This window comes from Monodelphis domestica, chromosome 2, assembly GCF_027887165.1.
Source record: "Monodelphis domestica isolate mMonDom1 chromosome 2, mMonDom1.pri, whole genome shotgun sequence".
NCBI classification, from domain to species: domain Eukaryota; kingdom Metazoa; phylum Chordata; class Mammalia; order Didelphimorphia; family Didelphidae; genus Monodelphis; species Monodelphis domestica.
Window position 1 is genome coordinate 487,143,360 of NC_077228.1, and position 25,265 is coordinate 487,168,624.

At 39.7% G+C, this 25,265-nt stretch overlaps 1 protein-coding gene across 1 annotated transcript in view; it reads right to left on the bottom strand.

Annotated features, from left to right (window-relative positions):
* Positions 1-25,265, bottom strand: part of CASQ2 (calsequestrin 2) — a 105,278-nt gene that overhangs the window by 44,743 nt on the left and 35,270 nt on the right. The window contains exons 2-6 of the mRNA XM_056819251.1: positions 24,555-24,639; positions 17,664-17,764; positions 14,500-14,611; positions 12,717-12,790; positions 3,973-4,103 (exon numbers count right to left, since the gene is read on the bottom strand). Of these exons, the coding sequence (XP_056675229.1) occupies positions 3,973-4,103; positions 12,717-12,790; positions 14,500-14,611; positions 17,664-17,764; positions 24,555-24,639 (503 nt within the window). The remainder of the gene's footprint in view (positions 1-3,972; positions 4,104-12,716; positions 12,791-14,499; positions 14,612-17,663; positions 17,765-24,554; positions 24,640-25,265) is intronic.

The following is a 25,265-nucleotide window of genomic DNA, read 5'->3' on the forward strand; positions in this document are numbered from 1 at the left end:
GCCCAATAATACTTACTAGCTGTGTGGCCCTGGGTAAGTCACTTAACCCGGTTTGCCTCAGTTTCCTTATCCATTAAATGAGCTGGAGTAGGAAATGACAAATTGCTATACTATTTTTGACAAGAAAATCCAAATGGGGTCATAAAGAGTCAGACACAACTGAAATGATTGAACAATGACAACAAAATGGGGGAATAGGCACAGGATTTACCTTTTAGGATTGTTATAAGGATCAAATGAAATAATATTTGTAAAGCACTAAGTATAGTGCCTGGTTCATAGAAGGTGTGATAAAGATGTTTATTCTTTTTCTCTGCCTTTGTTATGCGACTGACCCTCCTTTTTTACTGATAATGTATTTCCTGGATAATGCCTCTGACTTCCCCCATAGAACTTTAGTCCACATAAATCTATTTATCATTACTCTGAACCCTTTGAAAATAGTTTTCCTAACACCTAGAATAGGTGTCTGATTATAACTAAATTTCTTCTCCTATTTCATCATCAATTCTAGGGGGAAGTTACCCCTTCCTCCTGATATTCCCATCATTTCTACTTCAATAAGTTCCTTCCTCTTAGAATCAGATACAGAGTAGAAATTCCAATTGCTGTTTCTTCCTCCTTTTGAAAAATGAATTTAACACTAAGAGAAGTCAAGAAGTTATTAGTTGCTCTGTTTTTGGCAAAGATATCCAACATGTATCTAGATAACTGAAATTTAAACACTAATATATCATGTCTGTGCCTGGCTTACAATCTATTTTCCAAACTCCTCACCTATTTCTTTTTCTATCCAAGTGGTCCATCTGTTATACTCCAACAACCAAATATTTTTTATTTTTCTCCTCCAGTGACCTTCACCCAGATGCTCTCCACCATGCTTTCTTCTCTCCTCCCACTGCTGGGTTCCTGGATTTTCTCATCTGACAGATTTGTATAATTGAGGAAATAAAAGCCCAAAAGAGTTGAGTAATTTGCTCAAGATCAAATAGACAATGGCAAGGCCAGTATTTGAATACAGGTTTTCTGATTTCAAATCCAGTTCCCTTTTCACTGTTCAGTTGTGGTCGATTTATGGCCTGAAAACATGGTCATATTCCTCTTGATTGCATTCAGGTATTTGCCTGGGGGTCTGTATTTGTATAGCTGGAAGAACAATGATCCACTTCTGTCCCTTCTCCCAAAGGTACTCTAAATAGCAACACTGGATTCCCTATCCTGAGAAATTCATTTCTAAAAGACTATACTCCCTGCCCCCACTACAAGATCTCAGTAATAAGGACCAGTTCTTAGAGTCCTCAAAATGTTGATTTATCATGGGACTTTCCTAACCAAGCTTTCCCCTACAGTTCTGCCAGGATGTTGTTGACCCCTCCCTCTCTCTCTCTTTGCAGAAGTAGGGGATTATGGGTTTGAAAAACTGAATCTACTAGATTTTTTAACATTTTTTTTGTTTTTGCTGAACTGTTCCTTATCTCCCGCCCCTGCCACCCCCCACCTTTTTAAATCCTTTATAAAGGATTGCTTACTGGGAGGAGGGAGGAGAGAAATATATTGGAGTATCTGGATACAAAAGCAAAGGATTAATACAAATTTATAAAAAAAGGAATTTCCCCTAGTCAAGAGTTATTGTTTAGGGATAAGGCAGTCTGTCTCCAGGAGGTCCCTGTTAAAATGAAAGTATGTATTTTGGAGGAGTAATATATTAACCCAGGAACAATCACTAACATCAGCATCTGTTTGTTTATGTGATTAGCTATCACCTAGGAGAATGTGAGAAAATTGCCCCATAACTTTTTCCTACTGGGTTCCAATGTACTTTAAGACATTCAGAATTTTTTCTCAGTCTCTGGTGGCAAAAAAATAGTTTAATAAGATTATTAAGTCCCAGGCTAATAAGTCCCAAAGGGAATGAGTGATTGGACAAGTTTTCAAGGGGGGGGTGCTTTAGTAACTACTCATAGCATGGAAGTACCACCTAAGTGGAAGATAAGGGTCCTGGGGGAGTGAGAATCCCTAAAAGAGGGGAGGAGATAGGAGTGGGAGATAGGCTCTTCATTAGCAATAGTTGTAATTGGGGCAAGGAGGTTGGAATCGATCTGGGGTAACATAGTGCCTTTATATTAACTTTTAAAGACAAATTCTGTGGATGGGGGATAGCTCATGGGAGCTTTGTTAAAGGCTGTTGCAGCAGGAAGGAGTTCCCCTTGGACAGAGAAAGAAAGCTGGTAGCTTCCTAGTACATTTGGTTTTCTTTAAACCTTTACCTGAGGGCAGCTAGATGTCTCAATGAATAAAGAGCCAGGCCTGAAGAGGGGAGGTCCTGGGTACAAAGCTGATCTCAGACACTTCCTAGATGTGTGATCCTAGGCAAGCCACTTAAGCCTCATTGCCTAGCCCTTACTGCTCTTCTGTCTTCAAACCAATTGACAGTATTGATTACTAAATGGTGTTGTGTATTAGTTTCAAGGCAGAAGAGCAATTCTTTTTTCTTTTTTTTTTAAACCCTTACCTTCCGTCTTGGAGTCAATACTGTGTATTGGCTCCAAGGCAGAAGAGTGGTAAGGGCTAGGCAATGGGGGTCAAGTGACTTGCCCAGGGTCACACAGCTGGGAAGTGTCTGAGGCCAGAATTGAACCTAGGACCTCCCGTCTCTAGGACTGGTTCTCAATCCACTGTGCTACCCAGCTGCCCCCCAGAAGAGCAATTCTAAGGTGGTACTGTGTATTGGTTCCAAGTTAGAAGATCGGTAAAGTTGAGGCTGTGGAGGTTAATTGACTAGATTAAGGTCACACACCTAGGAAGTGTCTGGAGCCATATTTGAACCCAGGACCTCCCATTTCCTGGTCTGGCTATCTATTCACTGAGCAACCTAACTGTCCTGTAGCTTCTTGTTTTATGTAACCATTCTCTTTTTTTTTTACATTTCATTTACTTTTTTATTTTTTTAAACAATTATTTATTTATTTAGAATATTTTTCCATGATTCCATGATTCATGATTTTTCCACCCCTCTTCCCTCCTCCTCTCTGAGCTGACAAGCAATTCCATTGGGTTATACATGTGTCATTGTTTAAAACCTATTTCCATATTATTCATTTCTGCAATAGAGTGATCTTTTAACACCAAAACCCCAATCATATCCCCCTTGAACCACAAGATTCATTGTATGTTTTACTTCTGGGTTTCTGCTCCCACAGTTCTTTCTCTGGATGTGAATAGTGTTCTTTCTCACAAGTTCCTTGATATTGTCCTGGATCACTGCATTGCTACTTTTTTACTTAAATATTGTTACTAAAATGACTTTTTTTTTGTTTTTTTTGCTCCTAAAGCAGAAGTACTGTCAACACTACCCTCTACATTTTGGCACCCTGAGACATAGCCTGTACCATCTCTCTATCTAGTTATGACTTTAGTGTGAGGACACCAAAGATGATGATGGTGTTTCTGTAGAGCTTCAAGATCTACAAAGCATCTTACAGATAACTCATTTGATCCTCCCAACAACCCTGAGAGGTAGGTTTTATCCTCATTTTGAAGATGAGGAAACCAATACAGACAGTGATTTTTAGTGATTTACTTAAGTAGCAAGTGTCTGAGGCAAAATTTGAACATGGGTCTTCCTGACTCTAAGTTCAATGATCTATCCATCATACCATCTAAGTATACTTCAAATGAGATACAAAAGTGCCTAGGGTTGACTCTGGCTAAAGCCTGGTGTTATAGGATTTTGTCTTCTGGGTGGAGTAACTTGACCTTACCTGCAATGGTTTCTCAGATTCAGAAGATACCATAGAATATCCAGGGCACTCAGTGACCTGAAATAAACCTCTACCAAACCCAGAAAGATAATTTTCAAACTTTAGGCCACTAGTAGCATAGGCTCACTAGGCACTGGCACCAAGAAGGTTCTGCCCCAATTCCCAGACTTTAGGCTATGTAGACTTCAAAGAATGACCTTTGGTGAGATACCTTTGATGCTCTTTCACAAACTCCACAAGCTCTTCTTCTGTATAAGGTTTATCTGGGATTGGAATGGGCTCATCCATAAATGGCTCATAGAAATCAACCTCATTCATCTTCAGGGTTAGCTTCTTTGCAACCTGTGGAAATAGGAAAAGATACAGCCAGCATCATTCCTCTGACCACTGTTTAACATCAGTGACTGGTTTGTCCTTGGAGGGAAGGGTTTGCTTCTCTGAAGTAACCTTGGCAAGGACAGAGAGGGGAGGACAAAAGGAGGAACAAGAAGTGAAAGCCAACAGATTGGTGCAGGTGGGAAGCAATCAGCTTTGATGGTGCCACATCTGCACTGGCTTTATGTTCCTTTATGGGATCAAATCTGGCCTCTTAATCCCAATTTAGCAACTGTAGGCAAGTGGCCAAGGCTCTCAATGACTCAGTTTCCTCATTAATAAAATGATGATAATAGTAGTTCCTACTTCATAGGGTTCATAGACAGCTAGAAGAACCTGAAGACGTCATCTAATTTTTAAAAACTAACTCTAGGACCTAGGCAAATTCCCCAAGGTCTTATGAGTGGCAAATTTCAGAAAAGAGGTCCTTTACTCTGAGCCAGGAAGATCAGTGGGATAATATATGTAAACTTTTTTGTAAAATAGATATCATCTATTATTATTACATAGAACTAAGGAGCAATTTGAATTAAAATTTGACATTCAGTCACATCTTCAGGAGAGACAGAATAAGTGTGGTAAATAGAATGCTAGACAGAGTCAGAAAAACCTAGGTCCATATTCTGCCTATGAGCGGTCCTATTTAGGTAGTTATAATCAAGATATATACTCTGTGCCTCAGTTTCCTTATGTGTAAAATTCAGTTGTTTTTCAGGTATGTCCAACTCTTTGTAAGCCCATTTTGGGATTTCTTGGCAATAATACTGAATTGATTTGTCGTTTCCTTGTCTAGCTCATGTTTACAGAGGAAAAAATTGAGGCAAACAGGGTTAAGTGACTTGCCTAGGACCATGCAGCAAGTAAGTGTCTGAGGTCAGATTCGAACTTGTCTTCCTGACTCCAGGTCTGACACTATCTACTGTGCCACCTAGCTGCCTCACTTTGTATAAAATGGGGATAATCATACCTATAACACCTACATTAACAGGTTGTTTTCCTACTCAAATGAGTCAACACGATTTTGGTTCAAGTCCTGTCTTTGACATATATTGGGTATATGATCCCTTTCCCCAATTTTCTAAGTCTGTAAATTGCATAAGTCATTGATCTGATTTCAGTAGTTTCTTTGCTTAGAATTCTCTAAGCCAATGAAATCATAGGTCAACTTCCTCCCTTTTCCATAATTAAAAGCACTTTGAACATTTTATGAAAGTGTTAAGTAAATGTAACATATTAGTATTCTTGTTGCCATAATTTTATTTTTCACCATCAGCACCCTTTTATTTGGAAGGTATTGGAGAAGGCTGGGGAAAATAGAGAAAGTTGAAAACAATGCCCTGGAATGGGAAGGTATGGGGCTGCCTGAGCCTCCTGAGGCTTCTTGGGACTCAGAACAAAAGGCTTTGTTCACAATGGTCAGCCAACAATCCTTCCCTTGATCCAATTCTGTAGCCTCTTGGCTATCTGAGTTGGAAGGCCAGCCTGGACAGGGATGTCTCCGGGTGCCAAGTTCCACTGTCTTCTGTCCATCTCTTACGATGATGACCCAGATCGGTCGCTGAATGTCTCCTGGCACCAGATAAAAAGCATGGGGGACCAGCCAATGGCCTGGGTGACATTTCATCTCTCCTAAACCCCCGCTGGCATGTTTGGCCCAGGAGTCCCTGCCCTTGGGACACCTGATGCCTACTTTGTGAGGCGGAGAGTGTGGAAAGCCCTAAAGAAAAAGCGGTTCCTTCCCTTTTGTCCAGTGCTGGTGTGTGAAAGAAAACCACCGAGCCAGGTGGGATTGTAGGGCAACGCACAGATCAACTGGCTGACCTCTTGTGGTGGCCACCAGTCACTACAGTCTGCCGTGGCCACAAACTGGACTGGATTTGTGAGCACACGCGGGGAGAAAGTCACAGGAAGAGCCAATCAAAACGCCTTGGGAAACCCCAGGGTTTTGTCAGCAGTTCTGACGGACTTCTGGGTTTCCAGGCTCCAGTAGAATCAATTGTTCCTGTTTCATTTTGTCGTTTTGTTTTTAATAAGCACTTTGCCAGTCTCCACCCAGTGCCTTTTGTTAAAAGCAACTCATTGGATCAAAAGCAAAGAATGGAGAAAGCTGGGAAAAGAAGCTGAAGAAGGAGATTGATATATCATGACTGTTTGGAGGAGCGGGAGGAGGCTAAAGCTGGGGGGGAGGGGGGAGGGTTCTTCTCCATATGCCTATTTATAGGTTTAGACATTCAGAGCTGGAAGGAACCTCAGAGGTCATCTAGTCCAATCCAACCCCTTCTAGATGAGAAACTGATGCTTATGGTGCTGAAGTGACAAATGAGGTCATACAGGTAGTAACAGCCAAGCCAGAATTTCAACTTGTAGGTTCTGAGTTCAAATCTAGCACTTAGTTCACTATAATACATCATTGTTTTCTCTCTGTCTTTCTGTCTTACTCTCTGTCTTCTTTCTTTCCTCTCTGTGTTTCTCTGTATCTCTTTCTGTCTCTCTTATCTAGTTCTGTCTCTCCCTCTCTGTCTGTCTCTCTCTATTTCTCTCTCTGCCTCTCTCCTTTCTGTCATCTTTGTCTTTCTCCTTTCTTTCCTCTTTGTCTCTATCTCTGTCTCTCTGTCTCATTCTCTCTCTCATTTCTCTGTCTCTGTCCTCTTCTTCCTCTCTCCCCTCTCTCTGTCTCTCTGCGTCTCTCTCTCCCTGTCTCTATCTCTCTGTCTCTGTCTCTGTCTCTGTCTCTAAAGTCCTCCTTCCTTAGGCTGGACATTGACACTGAATCACCCTGGCTCTCTGGAGTCACTTTCATCTTGGCCTAGAGAGTAGAAAAGGTTACCACTTATAGAGGGGAAAAGGAGGGGGAGGTGGAAATGAGGCAGAGGGAAGTAACTACTATTTTCCTGGATTCTCTCCATATGTGCTTCCTTTGGAATTTGGATCCCCCTCCTCTCAGAGACAATATTCTCATTGATTCCCAAATAAATTAGTACTGTATATTCCTTTAAGCTATTACTATATTTAGGAGGAAGAAAGAGGACTTCTCCTTTGGGGTGAGAGGGTAGGCTAGTGGATAGGTACTAGATAGTGATGATAGGACAAATCAAAAACAGATTTTCAAGAAAACACTTTATAAAATACATGGAAGAAAGAAACATGCAGAAGGTATTTAAAAAGAGCATTTTCAGTCACCCCCTTATTAAATTAAATATACATATATATGTGTGTGTGTGTGTGTGTGTGTGTATTCATAGATACCATAGATATGGCCCTTAGAGGCTGTCTAATCCAATTTTTCATTTTAAGGATGAGGAAACTGAGGCCCAGGAGGTTGTGACTTGCATAAAATGACCCAGATTATAACAGAACCAAATATTAAGCTCGAGTCCTATAACAAGAGGCTGTAGATAGAATTAGATTCAGAAAGACCTGGTTTGAAGTTGATGTCAGACTCTAATTAACTTTGTGACTCTGGACAAGTCACTTGACCTCTGAGCCTCAGTTTCCTCACCTGTAACATGAGGAGGTTTGATTTGATGGTCTCTCTGGTACCTGCCAGCTCTGTCTATGATCCATCCCTCCCTTGTATGTATGTGTGTATACATTTATGCTCCATAAAGAAATATATCTTTTAAAATATACATAATATACACTATGTATGTATATATAATATATATGAAGTTAGTATGTTACACATAGTACATACATAGACATTCATAGTTACTTATACAAGCCTCCTTTTGTTCAGCTTTGTGTAGTGAAATGTGTGTGTCTTCTGGACTGTTAAGTTCACAATAAAAGAGAAATTATAATTTCCAGGGGGTAAAAATAGACCATCATCCTTGTCATCATAGGGCTTGGGTCCCTACTCCAAGACACACAATTTAGATGGGCTTCTTCTTGCTTTCAGGAAGTTCTAGTGAGGCTGTCACTGATTGGTCACATCAAGGGCAGTCTGTGACTAGGACTTTTTAAAAAATCCTTACCACCAGTTCCAGAGTCAATACTGAGTATTGGTTCCAAGGCACAAGAGCAATTAGGACTAGGCAACTGGGGTTAACTGACTTGCCCAGGGTCACACAGCTAGGAAGGATCTGAGACCAGATTTGAACCTAGAACATCCTGTGTGACTAGGACTTCATGAAAACCAAGTGGAAGTCAGTCCAAATTGTGGATCTCAAATGCACTCAGAAGTGATGGAAGTTCTTATGTGTTTCTGTGTGATGGCATGTGTGAGCCCTGGCATTTATGCCTGGGCTGCCTGGATTATAGGACACAAGCACAAAGTTTGGTTAGAAGGCATGGACAGAGCACAAATCCTAGGCTCCCAGAGCAGAGTTTTTCCAAGGCTTCTTTTGCCTCTTACTAGTCCTGGAAATGCCCTCCTGATACCCCCTGGGAAGTCCCTGTTTTCATACTTCCTGCTGCCTGTGGAGGGAAAGAAATTGAATTCACTTTTTACCTGAAGTGGAGCTCATTCATTCTTTTGACAAATATTTATTGAGAGTCTACTGTGAGCCGGGCTCTGTGCAAGGCTCTGATCTGACTCCTTAGTGTTATTACACTATTTGAGAATGCTGTATTAAGAGCCAAATAGGCCCTCTGGTGACCATATAACTAAGTAGTTTAGCCACTTATTTATTTTAATGGTAGCAATAGATTTTGCCAGAGCAGAGGAAAGCACTGTGACGTTTACAACGGTGATTATACAAGAGCAGACCGTAATGCCAGTGCTTATTCTAAAAATGGCCAGCCTATACAATATGAGTCCATTTAAGCACCTTTTCAACTGGTGAAAAATGAAACCGTCTCAGAACAATTTGTTCTGTGCCTCAGAGCTTGGAAGTAAAGATTTCTAAACATTGGCCCTCTCCACCAACTTTGCTTCTCCTCTGTCCAATTGTCTCCTCTCTTCTCAGTCCGCTCTATTCAGTGGGTCACAAAGTCCTCCAGCTAAGGCATCCTCTATAACATCTTCATCTTTTCTTTTCTCTATCACTCAAGGCCATTCCCTCATTGCTACAACAGCTTTCTAATGGATCACTTTGTTTTTATTTTTTCCCTGTTTTAATTCACCCTGAACAACACTGTTGGCATTCATTTTCTCAAAAACCATTTTCATCAAATCACTTCTCTAGACAAGAAGGTAGTGACTCATTATTTTGGACACTCATAAAACTATTTTAACCCATCTGTCTCCTTCCACTACTCTTCCCCTCCAGTCCATCCTTCACAGAACTAAGCAATTTTTCCTAAAAGAATTTTGTTCTGTCATTTCCAACTCTTTGTGACCCCATTTGGGTTTTTTTTTTGTGGCAAAGATCCTTAGAGTGGTTTGCCATTTCCTTCTCTAGCTCATCTTATAACTGAGGAAATGGAGGCAAACAGAAGTTAGGTGACTTGCCCAAGGTCACATAGCTAGTGAGCATCTGAGGCTGTATTTGAACTCTGGAAGATGAGTCTTCCTGACACTCTATCTACTGTGCTGCCTAGTTGCCTGACTGCATGTTTAGGGGACATATGAGTATAATCATATTATACCTCTGAACAAAAACCTTTCAGGGTTTTCTAGTGCCTAGAAGATAATATTAAAACTCTACATCATTGAATGTCTACCTGGTTACAGAACTTTATTTGATTCTACTCCCAGTACACAGTCTTTCCTCTAGTCAAAACATCCTATTGCTTATTGCCAGAATTTATCCTTCATGACTATTTTCAGAATACATTCTGTCCTCTCTTGACTTAATGAGTTCATATGGGCTATTCCCTATGTTTAGTAAATACTCTCTTCTCCTTTTAACCTGTTCTTCCTTCAAGGCTCTGTTCAGGTGCCAAACCTTCTATGAAATCATTCCTAACCTCCAAGTATCTTATTTTCCCCCCTAAAATCCTTACCTTCCATCTTGGAATCAATAACAATTATTGGTTCCAAAGCAGAAGAGTGGTAAGGGTTAAGCAACCAGAGTTAAGTGAATTACCCAGGGTCCCACAGCTAGGAAGTATGTGAGATCAGATTAGAACACAGGTCCAGATCTGGCTCTCACTCTACAAAGCCAATCTAGTTGTCGCTCTCCAAGTATTTCCTCAAAGCTCTATTTTATCTTTTGCCCAATCATATTTTTTTCTACATCCTTAGGTGTATACATACTGTATACTTTTCATAGATAGTAGGTCCATAAAGGGCAGTGGTCATACTACTTTTTATTTTTGTATCCTCTACACCAATCATGGTGCTAGTAGTAGCTGATTAAGAAATATTTGTGGAATTGAATTAAATCATATACCATCTAAACTCTTTCCTATATTCAAGGCTCAAAATCAGCTATTACTCTTCAATCTATTTTACCAATAAAAAGGAGTCTGGGGACACCAGGTGGTCCAAGGTCCATTTAATCTCCATCAATAATATGCATCCTCATCATTCATTATTCCTCAGTATTTGCTGTTTCCTATATCCATGCACTCACATATACCATTCTCCCATCCAGTGATCTCTTTCATCATGTCTATAAATGTGTGTGTATATATATCCATTATCTCCTTCTAAAGCCATCTGAAAACTTACCTCTTACTGAAGGCTTCTGGGATTGACCTCATATTCTTTTGACCCTACCTATAGTTATCCTCAGGCATTGTTAGTCATTCTCTCTCTATCTTGCCTTCTCCAGCTAGTTGAGGACATACTCTGAGGCCAATGTTTTAATCCTTTAGTTTATACTGAACTCATAGAGAAGCTTCAAAAATTCTCCTGGCTGCCAACCCCTTCTAATTATGCTGAGCACAAAATTTCCACATACGTTATTTCTTTCTCTTGGCCACTTGATGGCTGTAGGAACACTGCTGTGTTGTGTTGATTGTGAGGAGGCCTAGCTCTTAACAGAATCCAGATAAAAAAGATAAAAATGAAAGTCAAGACAGTCTGGGGAACAACAACAAAAATAACACCTAACCATAGAGAATTTTTATGGAGACAAAGAAGATGAAGGTACAGACACACAAGGGGACTGTAAAAGCAAAACAAAAATATAAGAAAATCAAAGAAAAATCTGAATTGGTCTCAGGCTCTGGAAGAGCTCAAGAAGGATTGCAAAAGTCAGTTAAGAGAGGCAAAGGAAAAATGAGGGAGAGAAATGAAAATGATGTAAGAAGAGAATAACAGCAGAATTGGCCAAATGAAAAGAAGGTTCAATAGTTCACAGAAGAAAATCATTCCTTAAAATTTAGAATGGAGGATGGAATTGTATAAATGGAGATTTTTGAGCCTTTAGACTTCATTCCCCAGAAGTCCCTTAATATTTCCCAAAATTTCCTTTTCCTGTGTCTCTGCCTTTTGCGTGAATGTATTTAAGTGGCTATAACTCCTCCGTCTCTCTCTTTTTGGACCTGTGACTAGGCTGAATTCAGGCAGTTCTTTTGCCCTACAGGAGCCTGCCAATCCCAGCCATTTTTTTTTCCACAGAGGGTGATATATAAAAATCTTTCCACCCTAATCCCTTTCCACATTCCACGTGTGCATTTCTAGCCTGCCATAGCCATTTTTCAGCATGGAAAAAAGAACCCCATACCTTCTAATTTTCAAGCAGATTTTTTAAGCTGATCCTGGACTCCTAGTTTAGAAGCCTGGGATTTCTAAAGGGGTTAGAAGGAGGAAGGTGGTTTTCCTGGTAGCTGAGAAAAACCCATTCATCTGGGACCTGTTATTCCTTCTGGGACCCCAAAATACCTCTATTAAAACTCTTCAAGAATAGCTAATTGAATTCTCAAGGGGGTTTTGGATTTGGACTCACTCTGGTCAGAGCCATCCAGATCTTTCCCTGAGATTTCTCTCTCCCTGACCTGTTCCTGGACTCCTGAATTAAAAGCTAGTTAGCTGAGGAATAGGGATCAACTAGCAGCTGGTCGGAAGAGGCACTCAGCCTTGAACCAGAGAACTTGAAGGGGCCAGTCTGCCAGAGGGGACAAGTGTTAGGGTTTTCTGATCCCCCCACTTTCTTTGCCTGACACTGTGTGAACCTAAATAAATTGTTTACTACTTTAGAACTAGGTCTGGCTGGTTTCTGATGCTAGGAAAGGGGGCAGAAGATTTGGGTAGAATCACATCTCTCCCCAAAAAGGGAAGGTTAGCTCAGGATCCCAGTGATCCAAACTGCCTTACCCAAGGAACAACATCTCTCCTTGATAGTAGGGTGACCCCAGGTTTCTGAAGAGAAGTGACAGTGGATGCCGTAAGGAGAACAGAGGCAAAAGAATCCATCCTGCTTCTCAACAATAGCTGGGACCAAAGGGGAGGCAGTGGATCATCTTACCAAAGCTAATCTCTCTAGGTCCTGTCTTCCATCTCCCAGAACTCTCCTCTGAGGATACCTAGAGACAAGACTTGGCTACCTCTCTCCCAGAAAAGAGAGGGGAAAAAGAATCTTCTCTCTCTCTCCCCAATTCCGATTCTCCTTCCATTCCCCCTGTACACCTCCCAATCCTTCTATTATAATAGATAAGATTGACAGCTAATTGGAAGAAAAAGGAAAAGAAGGGAAGAGAAAGAAAAGGAAGTTGTAGCTCAATGACTCGTTCTTTTAGATATCGACTTACCCCTTTATCAAAAGTGGCAAAGAATTTGATGTAGGGCTGGAAATGTTCAGCTGCTTCTTCAAATGCCTTGTAATCTAAAAGGGTAAAGAAGAAAGGAAAGGGATTTTCAAAATTCATATTCCAGACATTTATTTTCCTTTTGTAAAAATGTTTTAGTGGTATCAGAGTTTCAGTTAATTAATAATCACTCAACAAACACTTATTAAGCATCTACTCTATCTAGGCATAAAGATGGAAATCAAACTCCCTTTCCTCAAGGATCTCCCATTGGATATTTACATAAGAAGAAATGGAAAATATCTGTGACATAGGGAATTCCTATCAGTATACTATAACTCCTATCAGTCTTCTCTCTGCAACTTAGAGTTTTCAAGAGTTTCTTGAGGCTTTGAGAAAGAAAGTGATTTGTATACGGTAATATAGCTAATGAGTGTCAGAAGATTTGAACCTAGTTTTCCAATTTTTTTTTTTGACTATTTGTTTGAAACCCTCACTTTTTGTCCCAGGGAACAAGTTTGAATTTTTTTTCTTTTTTTTTTAATTAAAAAAATTTTTAATTAAAAAACCCTTACCTTCTGTCTTAGAATCAATACTTAGTATTGGTTCCAAGGCAGAAGAGTGGTAAGGGCTAGACAATGGGGGTCAAGTGACTTGCCCAGGGCCACACAGCTAGGAAGTGTCTGAGGTCAGATTTGAATCTAGGACCTCCCATCTCTGGGCCTGACTGTCAATCCATTGAGCCACCCAACTGCCCCCTCTTTTTCTTTTCTGGAATGTTTATAGTACCTTATTGTAAATTTTGGCTTCAGATTATATTTCTGAGTTACTAAACTTTTTCTATATTGTCTGTTGGCCTTTGCATATCATCTGTGGTTTCTGCAAAACTCCATAAAAATTCCCATTTAATTTCTTATGTCAACCCATGATATTTCAAACATTATGTGATCCACTGTTGCCTCTCTGTGCAACAAAACATACAGATATAATATCAGAGATTCACAAAGATATTAGCAAGCTGATCATTGAATATCTCTGAAGAAAGTGGTCATGCAATTTGTTGCTTTCTTTGCATTGAAATCACAATGGAGGAAGTCATGATGTGGAAGGGATAGTTGTAATATTAGTTATGCTTTTTAAAAAATTGTCATCTTCTGTCTCAGTATCATTTTTTTTTCTTTAAACCCTTACCTTCCATCTTGGAGTCAATACTGTGTATTGGCTCCAAGGCAGAAGAGTGGTAAGGGCTAGGCAATGGGGGTTAAGTGACTTGCCCAGGGTCACACAACTGGGTAGTGTCTGAGGCCAGATTTGAACCTAGGACCTCCCGTCTCTAGGCCTGGCTCTCAATCCACTGAGCTACCCAGCTGCCCCCTCTCAGTATCATTTTTAAGACAGAAGAGTGCCAAGGGTTAGGCAATCGAGGCTAAGTGGCTTGTATCTCAGACCAGACTTGAAACTAAGTCCTCCTGACTCCAGGATGTTCTTACCCTTAACTGTTATAGTATACCCAGCACTGTAAATGAGACAGCCTGGCTATATCACTACCTCTGTTTTTAGAGGAAAGACCTACATTGATGGAATTTGTGAGGAAATGAACATACTCCTCAGAATACAAAGCTTGTCCTTTCCCAAAGATTGACTCAGTTGATAGCCTGTGTTCCTCCATTTCAGATGAATGTGTCAGTTTCCATAACTGGAGAGGACCCTCCTGTTTTTCTTTCTTGTCCCCAGTGGGAAAACTCACTTTCTCAGACTTTTAGTTTGAAGTCTGTAGACAACTTACGTTCTGAGTCTTCACTCTTGAAGAAGCCAATGAGTTTGATGAAGTCATCAATGCGCTCAAAGGCTTGGACTTCCAGTTTGCTGTTGATGACCTCCACCGGGTCTTCAATTAACTGCAATGACAAGTAGGTTACTGTATTTTTTTTTAACCAAACTGCATCATTTTTTATTGGCAGAATTCTAATACTATTCAGAAAATATATGCCAGATATCAAATAAACTAAAATTCACTTTCAAGTCAATCAGAAGTAGATACTAATTTTCAGTTAGAAAAAAGATCAGATAACTATATTTGTTACAGTTTAGTCAAATTGAAACTCCAGTTCTTCCTTCTCCAAATTCTGATTCCTCATCATTCCTCTACAATAGTCTTTCCACTCTTTCTTAAAGGTAAGTATAGCAAACAAACACACAAATACACAAAAACACATACATATATTTGTGATTCATCTTTCATTCATTAAACATACCGGAATTTCAATGGCAAGAAAACCAGATTTCAAATCAGAAGACTTGGATTTTAATACTAGGTCAGACACATTATCTGTGTGGCGTTGGGTAAGTCTCAACCTTTCTTAAACTCAATCCCTAATCTCTAAAATAAGAGGACTATGGGTAGGCTAAATGATCTCTGTGCATTAAATCTATAAGCCTAGTTAGACTATTAGTTTTCAAGAGTACAATCGATATTAATCTGCTCGCATAGCTTGGTTGGGTAGAATTAGGGTACACTACCTTATTCTATCTCTTTCTTTTTCTTTTAAAAATCTTAATCTTCTGTCTTAGAATCAATACAAGATATTGGTTCTAATGCAGAAGAAAGGCAAGGGCTAGGCCTGTGATGGCGAACATATGACATGCATGTCAGCACTGACACATGTAGCCATTTTCAATGACACGCAGCCGCATGTGGTCTCAGCATGCCTTGGGGACCACCTGGGAGAGGACTGCTCCATGTGCTGGCCCAGGGGGCACGTGGGACTCCTGCTGGAGCAGGGAGGAAGAGTCTGCACCAGGAAGGAGCACAGGGGCAGTCATGCTGTTGGGCAGCACCCCAGGCCAGCTGTTTGGTGAAGGGCAAGGAGAGGGTATCTAGCCGGTAGAAGACCTGGTGAGGCTCTGGCCCATGTGCAACAGAGGAGGGCCTGGAACCAATTACCAGACACTTTTAACACCCTGAAAAATATAGGAATGGCTTTACTCACAATTTTTCCCTCTATCAACTTTTGTGAGACCTTATTCTCAGCATTAAATAATATCAAAACCAACAAAAGAAACAGATTGACAGATGAAATTAGTAGTGTTTGCTTGGGCTTGAAGTGTACAAAATACCAACCTTTAATTGAAGATTTAGCCAATGAAATTCAGCAACAAAAAGTCACTAGTAGGCAGGTTAGTTAAATAACTCCCCCTTCCCCTCACTTATCTTAGTTCAGGGCACCCCACACAAGTTAAATAAGATCAAGACCAACAAAAGAAACCAACTGACAGATGAACATAGAAGTCACTAAGCAGGTAAGTTAAATAATTAGTTTTTGGTTTGCTAAATAGTTATATATTACAATTATACATTTTTGTCATTTAAACTATAAATATTGTGAAATTATTTTTTTCTCAAAGTGACACACCACCTGAGTTATGCTTGGGTTTTTGGTGAATTTTGACACACCAAACTCAAGAAGTTGCCCATCACTGTAGGCAATTGGGGTTAAGTGACTTGCCCAGTGTCACACAGCTGGGAAGTGGCTGAGGTCAGATTTGAATACAGGACTTCCCTCTCCAGACCTGGTTCTCAATCTACTGAGAGACCTATCTGCCCCCATTCTCTCTTTATACAAGGTAAAAAAAAATTTTTTTTAAGTAAAACAATTTTTTTTTTTAAATAAAGGGTTGGGTAAGCAATAGACATTGTCCAGGCTTGCTTTGGAAAGTGGTCCTACACATCTCAGAGAAGTCTTAGACTTTCTGTGGGTCTCTTGTGTTTTGGGGGTATAAAATGATGGGGGTATTTATTATTGTATAGGAAATAGGCATTTTTATCACACTGCAGGGGGAAATCTGACTATCACTGTAGCACTGGGCTCTTTGTAAGTTGAGAAAGCAACAAATGACTCAACTACTTTTTGAAGAAATATTCAGTGGTCAGACTGCTAATGTCTTTGTGAATTTTTGATCTGTAAGTTTTGTTGCACCAGAGAGGCAAAATGATACAGTGGAACACCTAAGATTCATAGTTGAAGATCTGGGTTTGAGTTCTATGTAATTCTGGGCAAAACACTGAACCTCTCTGTATGGCAATTTTTTCACCTGTAAAAAGAGGATATTAATATACTATCTACCACAGAGGGTGGTTATGGAGAAAGTGCAGCCCTAGAACCTAACTCTCCAAACTTTCTCTCAAAGGGAAGTGGCCTTACCTTAGATGGTTATCTAATTCGATTTCTCCTAGATACATTTTTTCTATGTTAAAAGTAGCAAAAGCCCACAGCTTGTTGCCATCTCCTTCATCCTCCTCTAGATTAGATTTCCTCTTATTTTTTTCTGTGCTCTCTCTTCACAGTCTTTCCCTCATAACATCAGAAGGTTGTAATAACTGAACTGATGAATTATCAATGGGAAATAATTAGTTGGTAATGAATGGATGGACATAGCACTATGTTAAAGCACAACATATAGACAAACATAAACAGGGCAGCTTCAAAATGTAACCTGAGATACAGATTTCCCAAGGGAAGTAAGATTCTCTTTAACACAGGCTTGTTGTTATTGTTTAGTCTTTTTCTTAGTCATGTCTGACTCTTTTTGACCCTATTTGGAGTTTTCTTGGCAAAGATACTGGAACGGTTTGCCATTTCTTTCTCCAGATCATTTTACAGATGAGGAAATTGAGGCAAACAGAGTTCAGTGCCTTGCCCAGGGTCACTCAGCCAGTAAGTATGTGAGGCTGGAATTGAACTCAGGAACTCAGGTCTTCCTGACTCCAAACTCTGTGATCTTATCTACTGTATCACCTCGCTGCCCTTGAACACAAGCATCAGTCCAAAATATCATAAATATTGCTAACAGTTTATCAATTAGCAAGTACTTAACTATTTGACAGTTTTGTTCCAGTCTATATTCTAGCCAAAGCAGCTCCTTTCAGGGCTAATGTAAATCCATGCTTACATCTAAAAGGAATTCCACCAAAACATCAGCAGCCAATTCTCCATCAAACTCAATAGTGCGGTCTCCCTTAAGGATATACAGGCTTCCTTCTTCATCAAAACCTGATAGAAATAAAGAGATAAAGAAAAATGATAACCTTTTCACAGGAAGTCCATTTCCTTCAGTTCCTCAGACTCAGAAAGTCTTTCTAGACTAATCCTACTCTGCTCTCTACCCTTCATCCTGTTTACTGTTTAGACTACAACACAAAACTAAATTATATCCTACACACACACACATGTTTATATTTACTTGTGCATGTGTTTTGCAAACCTAAGGTGCTCTGTAAGTGTTAAATATTATTATTATTTTGTTTTTGCTATTATTACTTACTTTTGTTATATAATTATCTCCTGTGTGCCTTGTTTCTCTCAACTAATTAATAATAATAGCAATAATAATAACTAGTGTTGATATGGTACTTTAAGGTTTGGAAAGCATTTTACATTTGATCCTTGCAATAGCCCTGGGAAGACAGGTATATTATAATATTTTTTTAACCCTTACCTATTAATTCCAAGGCAGAAGAGTGGTAAGGGCTAGGCAATGAGAGTTAAGTGACTTGCCCAGAGTCACACATCTAGGAAGTGTTTGAGGTAATATTTGAACCCAGGACCTCCCATCTATGGGTCTGACTCTCAATCCTTTGAGCCACCTAGCTGCCCCCCATAATCTTCATTTTACATATGGGAAAACCAAAGCAGACAAGAGAACCAGTGACTTATTCAGATTTACACAGTTAGGAATTGTCTGAGATCAAATTTGAACTCAGGTCTTCCTGACTCCATGTTCCCTCTGCCACTGAGCTAGATAGGGATTATATCTCACAGACTCAAATTCAGAGCTAGAAGGAACCTTAGAGGTCATATAGTTCTACTTCCTTATTTTATAATTAAGGAAACTGAGGCCAAGACTTTTTTTTTCTAATGGAGATATTATCTGTAGTACTATGGGGTTGTCATTCAATGAACATTTATTATCGTTGTTCAGTCTCTCAGTTGTGTAAGTCTATGTGATTCCATGGATCTCAACTCTCCATGAAGTTTTCTTGGCAAGGATACTGGAGTGGTCCTCCATTTCTTTCTCCAGTAGATCTTTTTTGTCAGGCAATCAGGGGCTAAGTGACTTGCCCAGGAAGTGTCTGAGGCTGGATTTGAATTTAGGGCTTCCTGACTTCAGGACCAGTACCCTTAACCACTAAGGTTAAGAGGTTACGGTCAAAGTGGTGGTGACAGATCTAGGTGCTCTCTGACTGAAGAAAGAACGGCAAACCACTCCAATATCTCCACCAAGAAAACCCCAAATGGGGTCATAGAGAGTTGGACATGACCAAAATGACTGAACAAGGAAAGAATCACAAGATATAATGGAAGAAAGGAAACAGGCATTTATTAAGGGCCCACAGTGGGCCAGGCACTATGCTAAGTATTTTACAGATTTTATCTCATTTGATCCTCACAACAACCCTGGGAGATAAGTATGATTATTATCCTCATTTTATACATGAGGGAATGGAGTCAGAGGGTGGTCCAGTGATTTTTCCCAGGATCCTGCAGCTAGGAAGTATTTAAGGTCAGAATTTTGAACTCAGATCTTCCTGATTTTAGGCTCAGTGCTCTATCCAGTATCTAGTACCTAAATGCCTCATAATATAATCAGAATGATAATGACAAACACTACCGTTGAGGCAACTAGTTTTTTTTTTTTTACCTGTACCTCCCATCTTATAATCAATACATGTATGCTGACTCCAAGGCAGAGGAGCAGTAAGGGTTAAGAGATGTGGGTTAAGTGACTTGTCCAGGTTCACACAATACCCAACAAGGAAGTGTCTGGGTCCAGATTTGAATCCATAATCACCCATCCCTAGCTGGGGCTTTCAATCTACTGAGTCATCTAGCTGCTCCAGGGGCCACTGGTCTTAAAGAATGTCTTGCTGACTGTCCTCTTATTTTCCATATCCCTGTACAAGGACAAAGCAGCCTGCAGCCTTTAAAAAAAAATTTAAACCCTCATCTTTTGTGTTAAAATCAATCATTCTGTATATTGGTGCCAAGACAGAAGAGCCTTGAGAGCTAAGCAATGGGGGTTAAGTGACTTGCTCAAGGTCACACAGCTGAGAAGTATCTCTCTATCCACTGAACCAGCCAAGTGCCCCCATGCAGTCTTGTATAGTCAAGGTGTAGTAGAGTGTTTACTGGGTTTGATGTTAGAACATTTGGATTCAAATCACATTTCTTCTACTTACTACCTGTGTGACCATAGGCAAGGAATTTAAACGTCCTTATGTGAACGTGAAAGATTTAGCTCAGACAATCTCCAGGATCCTTATAGTAGCCTCCTTATTGCTGGTAATACATAATGTATTATGTAGTTATGAATATATACACACATATCTATATGTTTATCAGTATATGTTATACATACATATGCATTGTATCTGTGTGTATATGTGTTTATAAATATATACACACGTGTCTGTATATGTATGCATATATGCTATAGACACCCATGTTATATATCTGTGCAAATGTACGTGCATGTCATGTATGTATATATGCACACACAAATACATGCATGTATAAACACGTGCACACAATTTGCCTTTGAATATTCTGTGCCTAACCAGTATATGAAACCTGGGATAGGTGCTTAATAAATGCTGGGCAATGGATTGATTGATATAAAGCTCTGCGATCCTCTGTTCCTTGCTGGAATCCTCAGCACTGATAAAGTGCTCTGGGGAGCTCCAGGAACCAGCAGATGTGGGATCAAAGAGCCAGAAGGCTCAGCTTGCCTAAACATGTGTGCCTCTATTGACTCTAGCCAGCCCCTAAATGTCTCCACCTGCCAGCTAGACTTCTAATATTATTTGAAATCATAATTTCACATCATTTGAAGTGGGCTGGTTTTTTCACAACCATTCTCTAAGGTATGTCCACTGGCCCTCTCCACTCTAGACACACCAGCACCGATTCCTACTTCCCTTCTGCCCTCCTATAGCAAAGAGAACTGAATCCTTCCACAAAGACAAATCCTCATGAAAAAGGAAGAGGAAAGAGAACCCAGTGAGGGTCTGGCTGGCTGTGGGAAGAAGGAGGCAGGTTTTATTAGAAGGCTTTTAGGCTCCAGGGAATAGGGACAGATGGTCATTTGTCTGTTAACCTCATTTGTTCTTTGCCCTTGGGAAAGGCTGCATTTATGAATTCCATATAATTGGGTGTCTGCCATAAATGGTCTCCAGGGAAGAAGATGTTACAGTCTGTTTTCCTGACCTCTTTGTGTCTCCCAATTCTATATGTCTATATGTCTAACCCAAGCCTATCCTGCTACAAGCTCACTCATTTTTTGGGGTCCTTAGCTACAGCCTCCATGAAAATAGAAAGCAGCTGTTTATCATACTCGAGATAATAAACATTCATGTACCTGAGGACCACTTTTCTATGTTTACACACCCAAATCCAATTAACCTTTCTACAAAGGTTCTATTTTATAATCTCTTTCAAAAATGCCTCTCTTTCACTGGCCGAGCAGAAAAGCTGGCTGGACAGCACCTGTGTGTATGTGTGTATATGTGTGTATATATATGTGTGTGTGTGTTGTAGCAGGAAAAATTTCAAACCAAAAGAAAATATTGCAAGATTTGGAATATAAAGGACCTGGACTCCTGTCCCAGCTCTACCATTTACTTTTTGACCTTGAGCTAGTCCTTTCCCCTTCTTGGTTCTTTGGTTTCCTCATTTGTAAATCGAGAGGGTCGGATTAGAGGTCCTGGATATGTATATGGGAGATCTGAGTTCAAATTCTGCCTCAGACACTTCATAGGTGTTTTTTTCTCTGTCTAAGTCACTTAAGCCTCTCTAAGCCTCAGTCTCCTCATGTGTGAAATGATGGAGTTAGAATTTGTGGCCTCATATATTTCTCTAGACACTCAGCCTTTTGCTACAGCTGTCCAGTGTTATATTTAAAATGGTTGATGTTGTAAACTGTAGTGAGTTAAAATGGTGGAAGATACAAATTATGCTAGATGTAAGAGAGGGTGAATAAATTGTGACCACAGAAAATATGTTTCACTACAGTGTCTTGGTTTTTAAATCAAATATAAGGGAAATATTCCCAATTATTCAATATGCCCAACTCAACTGGGTTTCATAGAGAATTTAATTAATAATACAATGAATAATCAAAGAAAGAGAGAGAGAGAAAAAAAGGAAATAAGTATAAAGGGCCTTAAGCCAACATGGCCTAGACCTGAGTCTTAAGAGAGAGTTCAGTCAGTTAGTCTTTTATCACTCACCACAAGGTCTGTCTAAGCAAGGATTCTAGGGACACCAGGCCAGCTCCATCTCAGCTGATTTCACCAGAGAGAGTTCCAGCCAGAGTCCTCCTCAAAGAGAGATCCAGCCAGAGACTGTTTCAAAGGGCCTCTCTCCAGAGCCTCCAGAGGGACAGAGTCCCCTCAGAGGAGCTCCAGCGAGACCTCCTTAGAGATTGTCCTCCAAGAGCTTCCCTTCTCCAGAGCCTCTCTCAAGAGATTCTTCCCAAGCAATCCTCATAAGAGCTTTCTCCAAAAGGATTGTCTCCTCAAGAGATTCTGCTTTTTCTTATATAGGGGTTTTTCTCCTATGTCACCTCCCCTAAGTCCTTACATCTACCAATCACTGTAGACGTTTTCCAAAGGACTGCCCATCTGAATTCCTGCTAAGTCGACTAATCCCCTCAGTAAATCTGAACCAGAGAAAACACAGCTGAGTCGACTAATCTCATTAAGAGAAAACCTGCCCGACCTTTATAGGTACCTAGCATCCCATTGTATCAATTCTAAAAAACAGGCATGGCTCAAAGAACTCCTTGCCTTATTATAAGCATGGGTCCAAGTACTTTCATTGTTTAGCAAGGAGTTTTCTCCCCTAAAGCAATCTTGAGTACGGGTGGAGTAGAGGTCCTCCCATTGCAAGGAGTTTTCTCATCAAAATGGGAAATGTTCCCAGTCCAATGGGGAAATTTTTAACATTCACAAGTCTGAGAAATTTCAAGGTTTACACCAGCAAAGAGGGTAGAATGATTTCATTTATGACAGGACAGAAGGATAACATTAGATGTTTATTTTATTGAATCTCTCCAACCTTAAAATTTAAGGATTCCAGGGTCTAGTGAGATGGCTCAGTGGACTAAGAGTCAGGCTTAGGGATGAGAGGTCCTGGATTCAAATTTTACCTCAGGCACTTCTTAGCTGTGTGACCCTGGACAAACCATTTAATTCCAAATGCCTAGCCCTTACCACTCTTCTGCCTTGGAACCAATACTTACTTTTGTTTCTAAGATGGAAGATAAGGGTTACATTTTTTTAAGATCCCTTGTATCATAAGGGGAGGAAGATGCCCAAGTTTAAAATGTACCTCTCCAAACCCCACGTTCATTTTTAGGAGTAAAAATATCTTCATAGCACATTGCACAGAGAAGAATGTTATATTGACTCATCGGTGGTGGTGATGAAGAGTTGGTCAAAGCCTCTACTCTGATCATTTAACCAAATCCAACCTCAGCCAACACTTTCCATGTTAATGACAGCTCACAGCTGTATCTGACAGCTTGGACTCAGCACCCACAGTGACCTCACAGAGCCATCATCAGGAAAGGCCCCAATATTACCCTGTGTTGAAAGCTGTGGCCAAGAGCTTAAGAAGAGCCCAAGATGGGTTCCAAAGCTGATTTTATAGCCAGTCCAGGGGGACTCACACAAAAAGGACTCATACCTCAGTACATATGTCTCTAGATACTCAGTCTTTTGCTACAGCTATCCAGCAAAGAGGGTGGAATGATTTCACTTATGACAGAACAGAAGGACACCATTGGATGTTTGTTGTATTGAATCTCTCCAGGGCTATGCTGAAGCCAGATCATACTTGTTATAATTGGTTCATGAGAGTCAATTATTAAATTTTCAGTGTGAGCATTTACACTTTAGAAATAGATAAATGCTACAAATCAGGGTTGAGTTGTTATTTTGCTGATTGTCTAGACTTAAGAAAGAGGGAGATACTTGGGAACTTTAACATAGCAAATAAATATATAAATTTAATTTAAAAAAGAAGAGAGAAAAGGTTAATAATGCAGATTAAACTTAAAAGTTGATCACGTATACTTTTTTTTGAGAGAACATTTACTAGCGTACCCTTAAATCTATTGGGGCTGATCCAAAAGTCACTATATAGTAGAAATTGATGTTGAAGAATGGCATAATGTAGACCTCTAGGTAGGAGACTAAGATATAGAACTCTTAACTTGGAAACAGGAAGACCTAGGTTTGACTCTCACCTCTGACTCTTTACTATCTGGGCAACCCAGTTTGCAATCTCAAATTTCCTCATCTATAAAATGAAGGTATTAATAGTTGTAATAATATTTCTTAGGATTCTAATAAGGATCAAATGTGATAAACCTAGGTAAGTATTTTGAAACCTTTAAATTCCTGTATGTGTTATTTATTAAATATTAGTTATTTTGTTTTATTTAACACTAATTATTAATTATTGAATATTAAATAAAAATCTATTATGAAATGAATTAAACTCTGAAGGGCTAAATAAATATCATTTATTGTTCATGCCTATAGTTTATCGGTCTCTTTTTATAATATGGAAATTTGCACAACATATAATAAGTTTATGACTGTGACAAAAGTCATATGAACTCATGTATTCCCCTCTTTTTTAATATGTAGTCCAACTTGTATCAGAATCATACATTTTGTTTCATTTTGTTTAAATGTGATCAGATTGTCATATGGAAATAAATTCAAATATTTGGTAACTTGTTTCTTACGTTGGCATCTCTGAAAATCACACTTACCTAGCTTTTTAGCTAGCTTGGCTTCTTTCTTGGCATCCACCATGGCAAAACCTATATCTTTGTGTTCCAGGACCTGGGCCGCCAGCTGAAGGAAATACAAAGATGAGGGCAAATTAAAACAATTCTGAGGTTTGTGCCTCATGCTCAGCAAATTGGCAAAGGTGATCAAAGATGAAAATAGTCTGCGTAGAAAGGACTGGGAAAAAATTAACATGCTAGTGTATTGTGGGTAGAGCTGTGACAAGCACTCCACAAAGCAATTTGGAATTCTGTGAGAAAAACTGATACTTAAACTGTTCAGACATTTTGAGATACCATTGTTAAGCATACTCTTCCAGGAAGCAGAAATAGCCCTTGTATTTATAGCAAAATTTTGCGTGTTTGTGTGTGTGTGTGTGTGTGTGTGTGTGTGTGTGTCTATTTCTGTGTCTGTGTGAGCAAAATAAGAAAAAAAGCAAAGTGAGAAGAAAAAGTAAAATAATATATAAAGTATCATAGTTGAAATGAACACCCAAATGTGCTGTGTAACTATAGCCACCCTTCCTGGTCCAAAAAGAAGAAATTAAGCACATTGGGCAGTGGAGTGTATAAAACACTGTATTTGGATAAGGGAGATTCTGGTTTGAATGCTACATGATTTTCCTCACCAACTATTTGCCCCTAGTTTTCTGATCTGCAAAATAAAGAGGCTAGACTTAATGGTTTCTAGCT